This window comes from Notolepis coatsorum, assembly GCF_963971535.1.
Source record: "Notolepis coatsorum genome assembly, chromosome: 18".
Taxonomy (NCBI): Eukaryota; Metazoa; Chordata; class Actinopteri; order Aulopiformes; family Paralepididae; genus Notolepis; species Notolepis coatsorum.
In genome coordinates, this window is record NC_140182.1 from 52,616,352 (window position 1) to 52,637,226 (window position 20,875).

The 20,875-nt window shown below is 43.7% G+C and overlaps 1 protein-coding gene across 3 annotated transcripts in view; it reads right to left on the reverse strand.

The window, feature by feature from the left end:
• fcsk (fucose kinase) overlaps positions 1-20,875 on the reverse strand; it is an 86,732-nt gene that overhangs the window by 1,887 nt on the left and 63,970 nt on the right. For all 3 annotated transcript variants that reach the window (XM_084334348.1, XM_084334347.1, XM_084334349.1), the window contains exons 17-22: positions 17,771-17,992; positions 17,496-17,639; positions 15,591-15,710; positions 13,092-13,279; positions 11,169-11,268; positions 426-649 (exon numbers count right to left, since the gene is read on the reverse strand). In XM_084334348.1, the coding sequence (XP_084190474.1) occupies positions 426-649; positions 11,169-11,268; positions 13,092-13,279; positions 15,591-15,710; positions 17,496-17,639; positions 17,771-17,992 (998 nt within the window). The remainder of the gene's footprint in view (positions 1-425; positions 650-11,168; positions 11,269-13,091; positions 13,280-15,590; positions 15,711-17,495; positions 17,640-17,770; positions 17,993-20,875) is intronic.

Here is a 20,875-nt window from a genome sequence, read left to right on the forward strand (position 1 = left end):
TATATTATTCAGGTCTGTTTTAAAAAGTAACCTCCATTTTTAAAAGTAACCTTCCAGGTACTACCAGCCTGCCTCTACTCACTGGCTATGAGTACATGGTACTACCAGCCTGCCTCTACTCACTGGCTATGAGTACATGGTACTGTACTACCAGCCTGCCTCTACTCACTGGCTATGAGTACATGGTACTACCAGCCTGCCTCTACTCACTGGCTATGAGTACATGGTACTGTACTACCAGCCTGCCTCTACTCACTGGCTATGAGTACATGGTACTACCACCCTGCCTCCACTCACTGGCTATGAGTACATGGTACTGTACTACCAGCCTGCCTCTACTCACTGGCTATGAGTACATGGTACTACCAGCCTGCCTCCACTCACTGGCTATGAGTACATGGTACTACCAGCCTGCCTCTACTCACCAGCGTGTTGCTGAGGACGTGCCGGACCACCTCTGCCTGCCGTGGTTGACAGGTGAGTAGGTAGAGGTAGCCTCCCCCACCGGCCCCTGCCAGGCTCTGGCCCAGAGCCAGGGGCAGCAGAGCTTCCTTCATGGTCCTCACAGCTGCTGGCTCGCAGCCCGGGGCCATCACCTTCTTCTGCTGCCAGGAGCGCTCCAAACAAGCCCCTAGTCTAGCCAGGGACCCTGGAAAGGACAGAGGGATGGAGGGTGGGAGAGGTAGAAAAGGAAAAGTAAGTGAAAGAGAAAAGATATCAGGGGGAGAAGCAGAGGAGGAAGGAGGAGGCAAGATTAGAGCATGAACATATGAACGTATTGACACTACTGTATGAGCTAGAGGTTCAGCATTAGAGTCATTTTGCCTTGAGGTTCAGCTTTACTGAGTACATTAGAGTCAGTACATTTTGCCTTGAGGTTCAGCTTTACTGAGTACATTAGAGTCAGTACATTTTGCCTTGAGGTTCAGCTCTACCGAGTACATTAGAGTACCAAGCAGACTTGTGCATTGGTACATATTGATTTACAAGGCAATTCTCTGTCTCCTCCCCTCTTACTTGTGTACTTATATGGTCCAGAAAAGTGTTCAGAGTTATTTTTTACGTTCTCAAAGTTTGATCCTATTGTCTGTTTCTAATGTTTGTACTGCAATGGGAATGAGAGCATTTAGTTATTCTGCTCCCTCGGTTTGGAACATGTTACAGAATGACCTGAAACTCTCTGACTATGTATCACTGGATGCTGTGTGGGTTATGAGGTTAGAAAGAAAGAAAGAAAGAGTCAGTACATCTAGCATTGAGGTTCAGCTTTATTGAGTTCATTAGAGTCAGCATTATGAATTGAAAATGGGGGACCCTGATGTAAACAAGACAAAAGTCTTTCTCTGGTCTGCATCCCCTTAACAATTGTGTGTATTGAGCCATACTGTATTGTACCCATTCTGCAATCTGTTAAATAAAGTTTTCATTCATTCATTCATTCATTCATTCAGCATATCTAGCCTTGAGGTTCAGCTGAGTACATTCGAGTCAGCATATCTAGCCTTGAGGTTCAGCTGAGTACATTAAAGTCAGCATATCTAGCCTTGAGGTTCAGCTGAGTACATTAGTCAGTACATCTAGCCTTAAGGTTCAGCGTTACTGAGTACATTATAGTCAGCATATCTAGCCTTGTGGTTCAGCTAAGTACATTCGAGTCAGTACATTTAGCCTTGAGGTTCAGCTCTACTGAGTAAATTATAGTAAATTCATCTAGCCTTAACACATTGGGTGCCAACGATGAGAAATCTCGTTGGCCGCCATGCGTTGAGTGCCAATGACGAGAAATCTCGTTATTTAATCGTTATTTCTTTTATTAGCGATATCCATTCATTTTTCATCCATCCAGCCTCACGTTATCATTGGGACTGGCTCTGAGCTCGAAAAGGGCAAATACCGCCCTCTATCGTCTCCCGGAAGGTATTGCACCTATTGGAATGGAGTCGATGGGAATGCATCAGAAAAGAAAACTCCGGGCTCCACATTTGACTTCTGAGGCATGTAACGTGAGACTATTGCATCCACTGAGGGAACTGGAAGAAGCGTCGATTCTGTGTTTCGAGGTATAACGTTGGATCAATAAACGCGATCGATATTTGGAATGGCGATCAGGAATTGGATTAATCTTTTTGCAGAACATCTGATCTGAGGTAAGGACTTTATTTGACCAGTATTGGGTTAATCAGAGTTTTTTTTCACAGCGTTCACAACGTGTCTCCTGTGTGTGTACAGTGTGTGCGTAACGTTAGCACCAGGCACGGCATAGATAATCGATTTTTCAGCCCGCTTCTCTAGTGTGCATAAGTACACATATACTATCGATAATCTAGCGTTTATTTGAAAACGATTCATAAATAGGCCGAAAAATTACGACGTGTTTTGTGTATTCCAGTAAAGAGCTATTTTCGCAGATTTTTCTGGAATCACTAGAAATCTTCAAAACTATACTCGTATTCAAAACGGTATAAAATGGAAATGTACTGATGAAAAAACAATCCGTTTCGTACATGTTGACTGCAAGCAAGTCATTGATAAGCGATGGGTGTATTAGACACATAGCCATAATTTAAGATATAGTTTATGCGTTCGCAAATGTGCTCGTCCTCTCATTGACTAAAGCGCTGGCACTCAAGCGATAAATCGCACAACCAATGTGTTAAGGTTCAGCTTTACTGAGTACATTAGAGTCAATTCATCTAGCCTTGAGGTTCAGCTTTACTGAGTACATTAGAGTCAGTACATCTAGCCTTAAGGTTCAGCTTTACTGAGTAAATTAGAGTCAATTCATCTAGCCTTAAGGTTAAGCTTTACTGAGTACATTAGAGTCAGTACATCTAGCGGGGCTGAGCATTCAATGGAGCAGGTTGCTTAACACATCCAGCACCAAAAACGCTGTCCAGTGTTATTGGCCGCCATGCGTTGTCTGCCAGGATCGCTGTACAGGGTTTTTGAGATCAATATTTCATTTTTTCGCCATGGCATTCATAATTCATATACCCACCCCCGGTCCTGCAGCTGGACCTTAGATGTGACTGCAACGACGGCTCAATACCGCCGCCTGGTGGATGGTCGGGCAAGTTACACTCTCAAACAGGATGTGCCATCAGTGCATCGATGAAAATCATCCGGCAGTCACATCTCGTTACGGGACTCCCGACAGACACTATGTACATAATGGATCGCTTTCTAAACTTAATAATCGATATGATTTCGGCGTTTATTGCGCCATACAAACCGGAAATGGACCTAGGCGATCGGCGTCGTATAATTGGGATCTTTCACTGCCAGTCTCATTGGCCCACGGTAAGAGGAATATAACGTTATTTTCAACCCGATTGTGCATTTCCTTGTTTGCAAACCATCTGATCAATATATCCACCCAACCTACATAAAGCAGTTACTGATGATCGGGGAATTATAAATGACCCCCCCCCTTTCCTCCGCGCATGATGAGGCATAATGTATACCGATCATATACATTTGAGTTTTTTGGTGTAGCGTGTATTGGGGGGAAACGGCAATCGATAATCTATATAATGCGTTTGGGCCTATAACTAGCGGGTCTTTGGAATTACAGCAGAAAAGATTAAAAACTTATATTCTAGAAGGTATTAACACAACAATGTATGAATGAAAAAGTATAACGTTCCCACATCCTGAACGATAGATAATCGATGTTGAATGGGCCATAGTAATGTCAATATAGCAATACAATTTAAAAAGTTATAGCCCTGCAAAGAAGGTAAACATCTCCATAGGCTTACAGCGCTGGCAGAGAGGGGCATGAGATGGACATAACCCCCGGCGGGCAATGTGTTAAAGGGGAACTATCTTACTATTTCTTTCACTATTTGGGCAATTTTACACAATTCCTGTGAGTCTATAGAACACATCTGTAAGGTTTCTTTTAAAAAAAATTGATTGTTTTGTATTTCTAATCAAGTACTCTAGAGAGTCTAGAGCAGCATTTTCTGCACTTCCAGATTCCAAGCTGTTTTTGGCTGGGCTCCGCCCATACTCACAATGCGCTTTGAGTGACAGTCACCCACAGTCTGCACTGGCAGGGGGGAGAGAGAGAGATAGAGAGGGAGACTAATTAATTTCGCCATGGGGGGGCATAATCCCACGGGACAATGCATTGGTAACTTGTTTCAAATGACAATATATACCCCCGTGAATATTATTGCACGGATCGGAATATGCGTGGGAGCGTATTTTGCTACAGGTTGACGTGACATGAGTGCTAATACGAGAGAGCGAGCGAGCGAGAAAGATAGAGAGGGGGAGAGAGAGAGAGAGACAGATAGAGAGAGGGAGAGAGATTGAGAGAGGAGAGATCCTCCGAGAGCGAGCTCGTGTGTTTCCCCCCACACGAGTGTGTGTAAATGCTCCGAGACTCGCACCGTATGAGAGCCTCTCCCTATCTGTCTGTCTCTCCCTCTCTCTCTCTCCCTCTTTTTCAGGAAGTGTCAGTGATAGGGAAACCGCTTTCGCATTATTTCCACTCGCTCCGTTGTTGAGCGAATTGTTGATTGTGGGCGGTGGCTACAACCACAGAAGGAGCTGAGGTATGCAGATCAGAATCCTTACATGTCACAGGTACGCTAAATTCAGAATGGCTTAGGTCTCATCTGAACTGGAGGAATGCGCAAAAATGTGAATTTGAGACAGACAGTGTTGGTACAACCCCACATTGCTAGAAAACAATGCTAAACACTGGAAAATGCCATTTATAAGATAGTTCCCCCATTTTCACCATTTTATTGATTCTTACGACCAACATCAGCATTTTTATATTTAAACTGTTTTAGTCAAGAGAACTTTTTATTGAATGAAAGATGACAACACCATGACAATCTAAGAATAATCTTAAGTAATAAGATTGTGTGACGCATGGTGTAAAGACAGCAGAAACTAGTCTAACTCCAGCAGACAAGATGGTGCTGGTTTCAGATGAACCCCTTTGGGTGATAAAGATCATAGAGAGACAGGAGAAGATGTTTGATAAACTGGCCAGTGAACATAAAAAGATAAACAAACGAGGAAATTCAAGAAAATGGCTAAAGAGCAACCAAGATTCATAACCGGTCTCAATCAAAAGATGGCTGTCGTGAAGGAGCAGCTTGAGAGTTTAGAATTCAGAGTGTCTGTGTTGGAAACTGCAGAAATTGAAAGGAAGGCGGAACCGCTGGCTAAAGCAACTGAAATTGAGAAATTTACTGCAACGTTGGCCGAGCATGAGGACAGAGACAGACGTGTCAATTTGTGCATAATATGGTTTCCTAGAGGGAGTGGAGTGCTGAAGAAGATGGTTCCTGAGGTTCTTGGCAAGGAATTCACAGGGGAGCTGCTGCTGGAAAGGGCTCACAGAACATCGGTACCTCACAAAGCGGTCGGAACCCCAAGGCCATTTATCGTCAGATTCTCAGGATATCAACAGAAGGAGTTGGTGAGGAAACTGGTCAGAGAGAAAGGTGATGTTTTGGGATTGACCCTGAAGCCATGGTATCGTTTACACTTAGACCTTTGGTAATATGGATTGACCCTGAAGCCATGGTATCGTGACATGCCTTGGAGGAGAGTTTAATTCACTCTCTATGTGAACTGCTGTTTGCTAATGTTCCTTCTACGAATTCTAGTAAAATATTTGATTCTATCATAAATCATTTGATGTTAGTATGAAGAGCAGTGGGGAAAATTTACATTTTCTAGTTGGAAAGAGAGAGGGGTTCATACATTAGGGGACATTTACAAGGGGCAGGGTTTACATTTAAATTTGTTCCCAGAGTTAAAAGGCAAAATTGTATTTACCTAATTCCACCTTTCTTTTTTATTTACAATTAAGATTGGCTTTAAAGGCTGGTGGTGTATCATGGCGGAATTCCCTTACTTCTCATTCTATTCCGGATATTATAGTTAATCATGAGGGCACAAGAGGTATGGTTTCTGACCTTTATTCTGATATTTAGTCTGATATCCAACAAATTCAATATGCTTTACAGACTCATTTTGATGCTGTTCAGAAATGGTTAGCTATTTCAATAGTTCAACTTATAATTTAAGACACACGGATCATCCTTTCTTTATCATACCTCGAACCACCAAAGTTATTGGTCGACTTGCCTTTAAATATAAAGCACTAGCTGATTGGAACAAACTGCCTAGTTCACTCAGATCTCTCACTTCTTACCGGTTATTTAAGATATTTTTGTTTACTCATCTACATACTACTTGCACTTGTTACTGATTTACTGTGTTAGGGTTTACATGTTTACAGATCAAACTATAATTTTGTATGTACATTTATATGGGAACATATATATATTGACGATCCTCTTGGGAGGAATCAGTGTGGACTGTGGGGGTGAGCTTGGGAGAGCGTCTGTCAGTGTATACATGTATTTTGTTGTCCTGTGTTTTGTTTTATATTGTATGTTTTGTATACCTCATTCACTGCCAACGACGAGTATACTCGTTATTGGGCGCCAATCGTTGAACGCCAACAACGAGTATACTCGTTATTTGATCCTTATTTATTTTATTCGATATTTCTATTCATTACAGGCACACAGACTCTGGGTTAACATGGGGAATCAGCCTGATAATGTAAAAGTGCAATACCGGCCGCATCACGCTAGATGGCGTTATCGAGCAAAACGTCTCCGGTTTCATGTTTCCTTGGCGGGGGGCGAGGGCAGCCGTTCCATCGAAGCGCGTCAAATAACCCCGATCCATATGTTGTGGTGGATTATGCCGTGGGCCAAATGGACATTGGATATACCAGATGGCGATCAAACAATTGGAATATTATTTTTAGAATACTCCCGATCACAGGTAAGAATGATCTGACTAGTAGAGGAGATACAAAAGGAAGGAGGAAGTGCAGTATTAGTTAGCCTAGATGCAGAAAAAGCCTTCGATAGTGTAAGCTGGTTATTTCTATATAAAGTATTAGAGAGATTTGGATTAGACAAAAACGCTATGAAAACAATTAGGGCATTATATCAAGAACCGACGGCTAGGATTAAGGTGAATGGTAGTCTGACGGACCGGATTAAACTAGAGAGAGCTACCAGACAGGGTTGTTGTCTTTCGCCGACGCTCTTCGATGTATTCATCGAACCACTGGCCCAACTAATTAGACAGACCAAAGACATCAAAGGGGTGGAGATAAGGGGGACGGAACATAAATTGGGATTATTCGCAGATGACGTGGTAGTATATATGAGACAACCAGACACAAGCTTCCCGACACTGATGGATCTGCTGACAGAATATGGATATTACTCAGGGTATAGACTTAATGTGACGAAGACACAGACATTAGCACTGAACTACACACCAACGATGGAGATCAAAGAAAAATACAAAATCAAATGGGACATGGACAGGATCAAGTACCTAGGGGTGAACATCACAAGAGGGGTGGAGGGGCTATACGATGCAAACTATACACAGATAAATCAGAAAATCAAGAGAGATCTAGAAAGATGGACGGTGATGCCCCTAGATTTCAGTTCAAGGATCGAAATCATTAAGATGAACATATTACCAAGGTTACTATACCTATTTCAATCCCTACCTATATTAATACCACAAAAACAATTTAGGGAATGGGATAGACAGATATCAAGATTCATTTGGGGGGGGGGGGGGAAAGGCCAAGTATCAGATATGTGACTCTACAATTACCAAAGGAGAAAGGAGGGATGGCAGTACCCAGTTTAGAAAGCTATTACTATGCAGCACAGCTTAGAACAGTAGCATGCTGGTGCAATGTGAACTATGAGGCCAAATGGAAAGATATAGAAACCAAAAGAGAGGGATTCAAAGTGCAGGCACTGATAGGAGATAGGGAGCTGTTCAGAAGACAGGAACAACTACTAGATCCAATTACCAGGTTCACTATAAACATATGGAACACAATAGTAAAGAAATACAAGCTAGAAAAAGAATCTAAGATACTGAGATGGATAGCACACGACAACAAATTCAGACCAGGGATAGAAGACCATGGGTTCAAGAGGTGGGAACGGGGGGGTATAACAGCAATGTGCACGATGACAGAAGGAGGGGAGATGCAGACTCTACAAAAATTGAAAGAAAGATACAGACTAGAGAATAGGGACCAGTTTAGATATTTACAGATTAGGGACTACTATAACAAGGAAATAAAGCAAGATAGAGACAAAGAACAGAATGGGGTAATTAAGATAATGGTAAAGTCATACGAAGGACGGAAGGGGAGGGTGATATCAGCACTATATCAGGCAATAATGGACAGTAAGGGAAATACAACATTGTACAGTATGTGAAAGAAAAGTGGGAAAGAGAGTTGGAAATAGAGATAACAGAGGAGGAATGGTATGACACATGTAAGACACAACAAACAACCACAGGATCAAGGATATGGAGGGAGTTTGGGTGGAAAAATATAATTAGATACTTTATAACACCAGAAATACAGGGCAATTACACACCAGCAAAGAAAACATGTTGGAGGGAGTGTGGACAGGAAGGGGCGAACCATACACACATATTCTGGGGATGTCAGAAGATAAGGCACTACTGGGAAGAGATAGGAGGGATAATAAATGAAATAATAGGATACGAAATACCCCAGGGAGGCCAAGTGTTGTATTTGGGGAATCTGTCACAGGAAGGAATCCAAGGGGAAGACAAATATTTGATTAAGATATTGATAGTGGCAGCCAAGAAAGCTTTAACTAAACTGTGGTACAAGGTAGAAGTGCCGACAAAGGATCAATGGATAGAGTTGGTAGAGGGGATACAGGAAATGGAGAGAATCACACATCTGCTGAGGCTGCAAGAAGAAAAGTTTGAATGGAAATGGGGAAAATGGGAAGAATACAGGAGGGGAAGTAACGACATCACAGAGGTTTGAAAAGGATACAAGGAAATGAATAAAAATGTAAATAAATAATGCAAATGTAGAATGGACCGAAGGACCCATGTCACACCTTTTCTTTACTCATTTTTTGTCTATTTGTTTTAATTTATGTACTGTGTATTGTCTATGAATGTTGTCTATGTATGTTGAAAAAATGAAAATAAAAATTTAAGTTTAAAAAAAAAAGAATGATCTGACGTCAATTTTAGCTTGATCCTGCAATGCTTTTACACCGATCGGGCTGATAAGCGTTTTTAGTGTTCAATGCGAATGCCGTTACTGACAATCAAATAATCAGAAACGACCCCCCCCCCCCCCTTTCATGCATTCATGATGGAACATAATAGCTATGATATAGATTTGATTTCGGGATAATAGCGTATACAGGCAAGAAATACTTATTCACCACGGTATAACACGGGAATGTATAGATGGAACAATTCATTCTTTCTCACATATTGAACGATAGATAGGTGATGTCAAATGGGCCATAGTATTGTATCCATAGCTATAATATAGAATATAGTTATAGCTCTACAAACAAGGTGACTCAGTCCTATATTTTAAAGCGTGGCAATGCGACCACAGGGCCATGGCTAATCCCCGGCGCTGAATGAGTTAAGGACCCCCTCGAAAACGAGATAGCATATCTCAAGGGGTTTATCCTTCAAATAAATTTCTATTTCAAATGTATTGCTTCATCGCTCAACACTCTTATAATACTCTGGCATTGGATCCCTTATGGAGGGCAGACATTCCCAGAATTAGATCCAGACTTTGAATGGGCAGATGTTTGGTAGAACATATTAGTGGCATCTAGAAATCCAGACCATCAGCAGATTGTACATTATGTAACAATATTGCAATGGGTACTTACTTACATAATATGTTCTGGGAGTGGCTGATTTCTGGGTATCGGTTGCTGCAAAACCTTCTGAATTGTTTGACATGTCTCTCGTGTTAATTCTGAATGACTTTTCTAATTTGGTGTTGTCACTTCACACAACACAAACTCTTCTTGTTGGGCTGAAAGCAGCAAATAAGTTGGTAGCTATGCACTGGAAACCGCCTCATTCGCTGGCTTGGACCTCAGGGGAGTGGGTGGAGGTGGGTTCTCAGTGGGGTTTTCTCTTATGTTAATCTTTATTGAATATAATTTTTCTTTTTTGGCTTTCTGTATTTTTCACCCATCCCAATTTAGTCGTTATGCTAATTCCCTTCCTGGTCGTTGCGCGCATTGCCCCACTGTCAGCCTGGGGAGGGTGTAGTGTAGAACTACCACATGCCTCCTCCGATACATGTGGAGTCGCCAGCCGCTTCTTTTCACCTGACAGTGAGGAGTTTCACTGGGGTAACGTAACACTATTTCCCCCAGATCCCCTCCCTGCTGAACAGGCACCCCAACCGACCAGTAGGAGTCGCGGTTTACAACGACCAGGACACATACCCCACCACCTTCCCACCCGCTAACACTGCCAATTGTGTTAGTAGGGACGACTAACCAAGCCGGAGGTACCGCTGACAGCTGGATTCGATCCCAGAGTCTCTGCAGTGGTAGGCGAGTGCTTAGTCCACTGCGCTACCCAGCCGCGCTGATCTTTATTGAATATTTTAAATTATTGTTTGTTTTTTCCTTTTCATAAAAGTAAAATAATTTTTTTTATGTAAACTTGCTGCAATAAATTTGAAAATGTGAAAAAAGTCAGTACATCTAGCCTTAAGGTTCAGCTTTACTGAGTCAGTATTTCAGGACACAAAACCTTCATGACCTTCAAAGGTATTTTACATGGTGCAATATGCGTAGCCTAAATATCAAAACACAAGAGACACTGTAAGTTCACCAACAGTTAACATTGTCATCCAACTTTATAAGAACTAGCTGGTGCAATGGAATCCAGGAGTATTGTTAACATTTTGATTTAAAATCAATTGGTGTGCATACCAAACTTCAGAAATACAGTATATGCTTACCTATAAACACCAAATTGCTTCACCAGCAGGCTTGTAAAATGATATTACCAGATGTAGTCAAGCCAGGGAATCTAGTAGGGACTGTGCATCTAAAAATAACCTCACGTCCTCAGCTGAACTGTGAAGTGAACTAACAGGCTGACTCAATATAATGGTTATGACCCTCATAATTATAATTTAAAACAACCTAGAATCTGTAGTCAATGTGATATAATAATAGGGTTAGGGTTAAGCTGAACTAATATGTTCACCCTCTCAGGTTAAGGTTAGGCTGGATTAATGTCTTTACCCTCTCTGCAGGCTCGGGCGCATTCTTCAGCGTTGTCCACAAGCTGGTGGGCGTTTTCAACGATGGACGGGAGACGGCTGTACCAGTTCCTCACAACGTCCTGCACAACACCAACAACACACGAAGCATGATGTCACACACCACAAAACTGAGTGTCAAACAAAACTGCCTCCCAGTCTCCTAAGGTTTTAACCAAGAGCTGCAAACACCAATCCCGCCATATTCTGGTTCAGTTGGGGAAATGATGGACAGACCATGTCATCTTCCTCTTTTTGGCTCTTTGACAAGCAGTTTGTAATGGATGAGAGAGTTTGATGCATCAACATTAACAGACAATTAAAGTAGAATAAAATTAAATGGAATATATAAACTAAATTATAATAAAAATACAATAGAATATAATATAGGACAGGGCTGTGCAATTATGCAGTATTGTGCAAAAAGTATGAGCAGTGTCATAAGATAAGATGATGTGAATAAAGATATTCCTTTATTGATCCCCTTGGGGAAATTCAGGCATAGCAGCATGGGGGAGGGGGGAGGGGAGGTACAGGTATGGACATGGTAATAGTAGAAGACATAAATATAGGCAATAAAATCAGTGCAGTAGAAAAGTTAAAATAAGCAGTGAATATATACCATGCTATAATACTACAGTATGCAAGTAAAGTAATGTTCAGATGCTCACAGATTTGAGTATATATACAAATATATAGTCCAGGAAGGGTGTGTTAATGTAACAGACAAATACATAAACCGCCTCCAACTTGTCCAAAACGCAGCCGCCAGGCTCGTGACGGGCACCAAGATGAGGGACCACATCTCCCCAGTCCTTGTATCCCTACACTGGCTCCCGGTAAAACAGTGAATACATTTCAAAATCCTCATGTTCACATACAAAGCCATAAACGGTCTCGCCCCAGCCTACATAAAAGAACTCCTGGTCCAATCAACCAGCTCCAGATCCCTCCGTTCAAACAACCAAATCTGCCTAAAAATCCCCCACACAAGACTGGTGACAAAGGGAAACCGGGCTTTCGCAGTCGCAGCACCGACCCTCTGGAACAAGCTCCCACTCAACCTGAAATCTGCAAGCACCCTACGGACCTTTTCATATTTTTGATCATTCATCATTTTGATTCAAGGAGCGGGCTTCATCAGATCCCAGTGTAGGGAGAAAAGAAGGGCGAACCTAAAGGACGACTCAATGAGAAAACAGCTAACCTGAAGGAGGACTCAGTGAGAAAAGAAGGGCTCACCTGAAGGAGGACTCAGTGAGAAAAGAAGGGCTAACCTGAAGGAGGACTCAGTGAGAAAAGAAGGGCTAACCTGAAGGAGGACTGAGTGAGAAAAGAAGGGCTAACCTGAAGGAGGACTCAGTGAGAAAAGGGCGAACCTGAAGGAGGACTCAATGAGAAAAGAAGGGCTGATTGATTGAATTGATTGATTGAAAACTTTATTAACAGATTGCAGAATGGGTACAGTACAGTACAGCTCAATGCATACAATTGTTAAGGGGATGCAGACCAGAGAAAGACTTTCGTCTTGTTTACATCAGGGTCCCCCATTTTCAATTCATCACCTTCATAACCTGAAGGAGGACTCAGTGAGAAAAGAAGGGCTAACCTGAAGGAGGACTCAATTAGAAAAGAAGGGCTAACCTGAAGGAGGACTCAATGAGAAAAGGGCTAACCTGAAGGAGGACTCAATGAGAAAAGAAGGGCTAACCTGAAGGAGGACTCAATGAGAAAAGGGCTAACCTGAAGGAGGACTCAGTGAGAAAAGGGCTAACCTGAAGGAGGACTCAATGAGAAAAGAGCTAACCTGAAGGAGGACTCAATGAGAAAAGGGCTAACCTGAAGGAGGACTCAGTGAGAAAAGAAGGGCTAACCTGAAGGAGGACTCAATGAGAAAAGGGCTAACCTGAAGGAGGTTTCGTGCCAAGCGGGTCTTGCCAGTGTAGACCAGCAGGAGGTGCTGCTCTAGTGATACAAGAAAGTCATGTGACAGACTGAGACGTTCCACTTCCACATGGAGGGGGAGGCAGGCTTTGGAACGAGCCACCTTGACTCCTCCCACCAAGCCTCCCACCTGGTCTTGCCAGCCTCCACCTGAGGAGAGAGAGGAGTGGAAGTACAGGTGAAAAACTGCTCCAAATACCCCAGACACAAACATGTGCTTTTGAGAGTAAATACTTTTAATGTGTTGTTATTTTTTTCTACTTTATTTATCTCTATAAGATTATTTATTTTAGAATTAAACTTTTTCTTAATATTTTAATTCTAGTTTAAGTATGTGGTTCTGTGTGTAGGGGGGACTAGCAGAGTACGATTTTCATTGTACGGTGTAACTGTCTGTTTAACTGTGTATATGACAAATACATATCTTGAATCTTGAATATGGCCACCAGTGATGTAATTGGAGACATTGAATCCTTGTGTTGTGTTAATTACAGCTTGATGAAATGATAAGGTAGCATTTAACATTTAGTTACTATAGTATCAGCGTGGCGTCCCCTACCCTCTGGAACTCTCCCCCCCCTGAAATCCCCAACCCTGGACACCTTCAAAACTGCTCTCAAAACACACCTTTTCACCAAGGCTTTTCCCCATCAGTTAGTTTAGATTAGATTAGGTTCCTTATCCCTTACCTGCCCTCATCCCCCCCCCATTTTCCCCTATTGCCCCCTTTCCCTAGCCCTCTTGATTGTAAAGCGACCTTGGGTTTCCTGAAAGGCGGTATAGAAATTCGATTTATTATTATTATTATTATTATTATTATTATTATTATTGATGCTTTTATACAAAGCGACTTACAAGTTCTGTGGAAGGGTACAACTCTGGCAGCTAAGGGTAAGTAACATTGTTTGTCAAACAGTGTCCAACTTGAGTGCTACAGTCTTGAGTGCATAGTAGTAGTATAGACATAATTTAGCATAGTAGGTAGTAATATACTGTAGTCACAGTAGATTACTTAGTAGCAAAGTGCATAATAGTAAAAGGCTCAGACAGTGGCTCAGGAGGTAGAGCGGACGTCTGGAAGGTTCCCGGTTCCATTCCCACTCCTTCCGGGCAGCGTGTCGAAGTGGCCTTTGAGCAAGACACTTAACCCCTAATTGCTCCCTATGTGCAAGTTGGCACCTTGCATGGTTGCCTCTGCCATCGGTGTGTGAATGTGAGTGAATGGGTGAAATTTGAAAAACAAAAAAGTGTAAAGCGCTATATAAATGTACCATTTATTTGTTTAAAAGACTGCATGAAGGTTAGTCGTTTTCTTTATTATTATTTAAAAAAATGTCAGATATTGATTGAAGAAGTGTGTTTTTAGTCAACAGCGGAAAATTGGCCGGGTTTCGGCTGTCCTGACTATGGTGCGAAGTTCATCAGGACAGAGAATAGACTGCTTCTCTTTGATGACCCCCCAGGAGTTTGAATAGGAGTGGGTCTGAAGCAACGAGAAGATGTAGAGTATAGGGGTCTTGAGGGTGTGTCAAGAGACCATTGACTGGAGGTAGGAGGGAGCCGTTCCCCTTGCTGCACGGTATTCCAGGTCAAGGAACTTGAAGCAGAGTCATGTGGCAATGAGAAGCCAGTGCAGCGTTCTAAGAAGTGGGGTAGGTGTGGGCTAACTTTGGTAGATTGGAGATCAGACTGGCCGCTACGTTGTATATGAGTTGAAGTGGCTTGATGGCGGTAGCTGGCAAACCAGCTAGAAGTGCATTGCAGTATGTAGTATGCAGTATGTATGCCAGTGGTGATGCCAGTGGTGATGCTCCAAACTCAATTTCGTTGTACCAACAATGACAATAAAGATTCTATTCTATTCTATTCAGTAGTCGAGGTGAGACATGACTATTGAGGAAGAGTTGGGTGACTTATTTTGTCAGGAAGGGGCGGATCCTTCCAACATTGCTCAGGAAGAATCTGCAGGTTCTGGTTGTTGAGGTGACGTGAGCAGAGAACCAGCAGATTCTCTGAACGCTGGTTGTCAAGAACTACACCTACAGTCCCTATAAGACAAGGTATTGCTATTTTTTCATCTATATCAAGGATTCAATGTCCCCGATCACTGGTGGCCATATTCAAACTCATTCACTCTCAATAACTGTCAAACTAAATTAATGTGTGCAAAACTGTTTAGAGTTTTTGGATGTGTGTGAGATTATGTGCAAAATAAATCAGCATTGTATTCCCTGATATTTGACCTTCATATGGAACAAGCCTTCCTTGACAACCTGTATCAGTGTGTTGCCACGCAAATCAGAGGCCTTGGCTGTAACTGTAGGCTAATAATTTTGATATTTGGCAGCCTCGGGCGTGTTCATAAACCTGAGGATTGCAGGCCTGTGAAGGCAACGATTTATAATCGGTAGCCAGACAGTATTTAAAATATGTGTGTGAGAAAGAGAGAAATTCCTCAGACCTGTGGTCAGTATCTGCTCCAGGTGTAGCACAGCGTGAATGAGAGAGTCTGTAGTGTAGCTACGTCCAGTACATGCATACACTGCTGCCAACAGTGCCCCCGCCAGGATACTGCTGGTACCTGCAGAAGACATTTACATTTACATTTAGTCATTTAGCTGACGCTTTTATCCAAAGCGACTTACAAGTTCTGTGCGACAAGACAGCAAGAAGGGTACAACTCTATCAGCTGAAGAGAGTTTGAGCTTAAATATAGCAGGTCCGTTATAGACCTTTCCGGGTGCTGGTTAGCTGCTTGGTGCCAGAGACACAACTTAAGGTAGAATCTGTAACTACCCACAGTTTGTTTACTTTTATTTTGGTCTGATGTGTGGGTTGGAGTTGAGTGGGGAGACATTGCTACTTCAGGCCACACCTTACCACACCTCTGGCTCTGCCAACACTGAGTTTATCCAGACCTCTCTTGGCCTGAGGTGCAGCCTGCAGTAGTAACCCCTCCCCTATACCCACACACCAGACCAAGCAGATCAACTAAACAACTCACACAGCATCACAGAAGCTGCTATAATGATCTTAAACACATCCGTTTCCGCTGCCAGACATCCAACTACTGGGAACTTCCATCACTGAGTGTCTGACTCCCACCTTAACTGACTACCTAAACAGACAATATATAACGTATGAAGTATGCTTATGTGTATACTGTATACTTACTTCATCAGAGCCTATATTTAGCGTTGTTAGCATTTAGAATTGTTTGATTATATATATTATATTAGATATTAGTTATTAGATTATATATATATTGTAACTATATTTATTGTAGGGCAAATATAACTGAGAGGGCATACATACACTCATCTTGCACCTTGATCTTTGTACACTGCCTACTTGCTCATATGCGGATGCCCAGAGTTAATTTTTCTAGTCTATTTTTATTCTATTTTTATTTTTACTTCTCCACTGTACTATAATTCTATGACCTGTATCATGTCTCCTACTACCTGTACCTCCCCTCCCCCTCCCCCATGCTGCTATGATGCCTGAATTTCCCCAAGGGGATCAATAAAGGAATATCTTATCTTATCTTTCTAGTTACACAACTGTGTGTGTGTACTGTGTAGCAGGCACGTGCCCAATATGAACACATCAAAGTAATCTTGGCCAAAATGATCAGAATTGTATTCCCTTGTGAATTATTTAAATAAACTGAAAATATTCCAATAGTACAACATACTGCAATCACTTCACCACATTTAGAATGATGTAAGTGATGCTGAAAACAAAAACAGAACTGCATCCATGGTAATGCGTAAACAATACATTTTAGACCCAGCTAATAATATAGACTGGTCTTTATTTGTCAAAATGTTTAGCCACGTGGTGGCGGCCGGGTAGCACAGCGTACTAAGCGTCTGTCTATCCACCGCAGAGACAGAATCCAGCTGTCTGCGGTGCCTCCGGCTTGGCAGTGTCAGCGGGAGGGAAGCCGGTGGGTGGTAATCTGGTCGTTGTAAACAGCGACTCCTACAGGTCGGTCAGGGCTCCCTAGACCGGCAAGTAGGGGGCAAATGCGCGCAACGACCAGGAAGGGGAGGGGGGAATTGGCATAATGACTAAATTTGGATGGGAGGAAAATACAAGAAAAATATGAGAAAAAGTGGATACAAAAAAAACCTTTTTAGCCACTTTTTTAGCCACTCAGCGTTCAAGTGGGGCTCGGATTTTACATCAAGTTTTACAAGTTTTATGACACACCCAATGTCTCAATGATTGTAAAGATAGCCCGTGATTGATGTGATTGGCCAATTCACAATTCTTTATTACATTACCCGCTGGAGATGAATAATGAACTATTGATGTTTTCAGCAAATGACAACCCAGAGGAGTATGAACCTGGCCTCACCCAGTCCAGAGCCATGGGGTAGCAGGGACCAGCTGTGGACCTCCACCCCTCCTCCCCAGCGCTGGAGAAGCTGCTCCTCAAGGCTCTGCTGAGAAGGGTAGGTCACCAGACCACTGCACACACACACCGCCTTCAGTAGGGCACCTGAGACGCATACACAGACACACACACTTCCATTCAATGTCTGCCATGCCAAACTCTGTATTTACAACTGTATCTACAGATAATATTGATCGCAGCATAGATACGGTGAGATGTCCAGAGTTGAACCTCACCAGGTGCGTGTGGCTGACAGTAGTCCTTCAGATCTTCCAAAGCTTTGCAAAGAGTCGTCGTGTTGAGTCCAGACTCACTCCCTCCAGTGACCAATAGGAGGTGGGGTTCTCTGACACGACGGGCTCTGGCACCAATGGGACGCTTTCCATCCACCCTCACCGCCATGTTTGTGACAGAGCCTCCGTGCTCGAAGGCGATGGGCGGGGTGTCACTCCAGCCCCCTGCAGCACAGGACACATGTTTGCACTACAGTGATGCCAAATTAAATCTGAAAACTAAAGTAACATTAGAATCCATCCCAATTTCATCCCCAAGACACAAACTAGAACAGGGTCACTGTTTACAAATGATGGTTTTAGATTGCACCATGTACTATGAGCCACTCTGGGAAGGAATCTTGGATAGAAAACTCCCAAATTTAGGTTTATGACATGAACCCGTTTTTATTGGGTCAGCAATTGGGTAAAAAGTAACAAATCTATGATATGATCCACTGGCTCATCAGTAGGTTTCAGAGGGTTGAAAGTAGGCCAAGTTATAATTCACATTTTAAGACCATGATGAATCAATGTCCCTGCTGATTCAACACTACCAACGACTTCCAGTGTATCTGAACATGTGTCTTAAAGGAATGGTTCACTTTAAAAATATATATATATTTGGGTCATTATGTGAAGTTTAAGACACATTTGAGTCAGATGTGGTGACTTCCTTCAGTTTATGTGGTGCTTAAGTTAAGACATTCGTTTTTCAGTAAGAAAAAAAAATGAAAAAAAGAGACTGAAAAACTATTTTTGTATCAAGGCAAGAATTACTTGGAAGACACATGTCAAAAAGACTGGTCTGATCCTTTAACATGAACCTACATGTCTAAAGTCTGGTCTGAACCTTTAACATAAACCTACATGTCTAAAGACTGGTCTGATCCTTTAACATGATGATGCACCTACATGTATAAAGACTGGTCTGATCCTTTAACATGAACGATAGGTTATGAATATAACCGTAGTTCTATGAATGCTAGTGACGCTCAGCGTCATTCTGCACATATCTCGCTCCAGTGTATATGCACTGAATAAAACCTCAATGTACCTTTACATACCAACATCCGTCTGACCACACCCCCATCTGCTACCTACATAAGCAGGGGTGGGGCCACACACTCATCTCCTTCCCAAAAAATTTCACCACAAGGAAAGATCAAGGGCCGCAGTGGCGTCTAGACGCTGAGCGTCACTAGCATTCATAGAACTACGGTTATATTCATAACCTATCGTTCTATATCATGCTAGCTTTCGCTCAGTGTCATTCTGCACAACGGGAGCTGAGCGGGAGCTTGAAGCTCGACAAATGTACCCCGCTGAGGCCCCCCACAACCATCAGACCGGGGAGGACCGAGCCCCCCGGCCCTCCCTAATGGAGGATACCCTCCCTATTGGAGGACGGGAGGGAGACGGATCCGACCGTGCGAAGAGGAACTCGAGCAACTCAACGTACAGGGTGAGCAGACCGTGGCTTGACCCCACGACTACGCACACGCACAACCCGCATGCCACCAGGGAACGAACGGAAGGAACAAACCTCGTTACCGCCCCCAAAATCACGGGGTCAAGAGCAAACTCAACCCCGTGGCAAGGCCGTAGCAGCGGAGCGCGAAGGAAGACCCAGACCCACTGAAGGGACTGGATCCCCGGAAAAAGGGGGCCCGGAGAGGTCAACGACGCCACAGCAGCAAGACCTCACCAGGCGGTCACTAGTGACACCGCCCCCCACATCACCAGCGTATTCAGACAGGGCCCATCCAAGAGCAGGCCCTTCCCCCCACTAGCACGCCGCCTGGCACACTGACCCTGGCAGACTCAGGCAGTCAGCATGGCTGTAACTCGAAGCACTCAAGAGGCTACACTACAGCAGGAGCAAGCAGCGCACCGGGGAGACGACCTCCAGAAGAGGTCGATCCCTCAATCCAGGCAGCAGGCATTTGACCCGAGCCTGGAGCACTGCGGACAAGACAGGCGCCAAAGGGGTCAACTGAAAACAGCACCCCGGCGGAAGGGGCGTATGCTGGCATTGTTGCGCACCATGACAAAGCCTCCACCAAAAAACCCCGACCCAGAGGGGCCGAGGCAGAGAAGGCCGACACAATTGGCAAACGTCATGAACGTGCAGGGGCACACTCAACCGGGTAACCGGGAGTTGACTCCGCTCCAACACACCAGGGAATCAACCACCCTCTTGGTACCACATGCGGTGGTTGTTCCTATAACCCCTCAAGAAAAAACTCCAAAACACACCTGCGGGTATACACTGGCTATACCGCAGTACAAGTGTTTCAATTTTCAAAACGGGGTTATCCCAGGCCTACGGGTCGACGAAACACAACTTCGGACCGGGCCAGGCGGACCGGGAAGCACACAGGGATGCCAGAGGAGGTCCATAAGACCACCCCAACTGTTCGAAAGGAAAAGGAGAACCAGCCCCTCATGACAGCGCAGGGTACAACATGTACCCAACAAAGGGTCTCCATAACGCCCAACCCTGTGACACCCGGGCCGACCCGGCATTTTTCCCCCTGAAAAAAGCACAAGTCCCTCAGGGTACCAGAACAGAAGATCTGCGTCCCCGGCGGACAACGGGTTAACTGACCTGGACCAGCGTGACCAGACTCAGTCCCGTGCCCTAATCACGCCGACATCCCCACTCCAAGAGAGGGGGTAGGTACGCGTGTCGATCTAAAACATGAAAAGAGGGCGCCACCCAGACGGTCCCATTCGTACCGCGCTCAGTGGCCCACCCCAAGGGCGTGAGACCCCTCTACCTATGTTTTGATCTATTCCGTTAACATCCCCCAGATATGAACGAGAATTCGTCGAGACAAACCTAGTAAACTGGCGCTCGGAAGAGACAAACTCCATCCCAGTTGCCCTATAAAAACGCTGTTTTAATAACGAGCAACCAAGGCGCACCAGCCTCATGCGTGATTCCTATCAGAAACACACAGAGCCAGCACTATGTACGCGTCGAGACCCAAACACATCAATGGATAGTCTAACAAGACACCAGACATTGTTCCCCCAAGTCGCCTGGGAGAACGACAAGGAGCC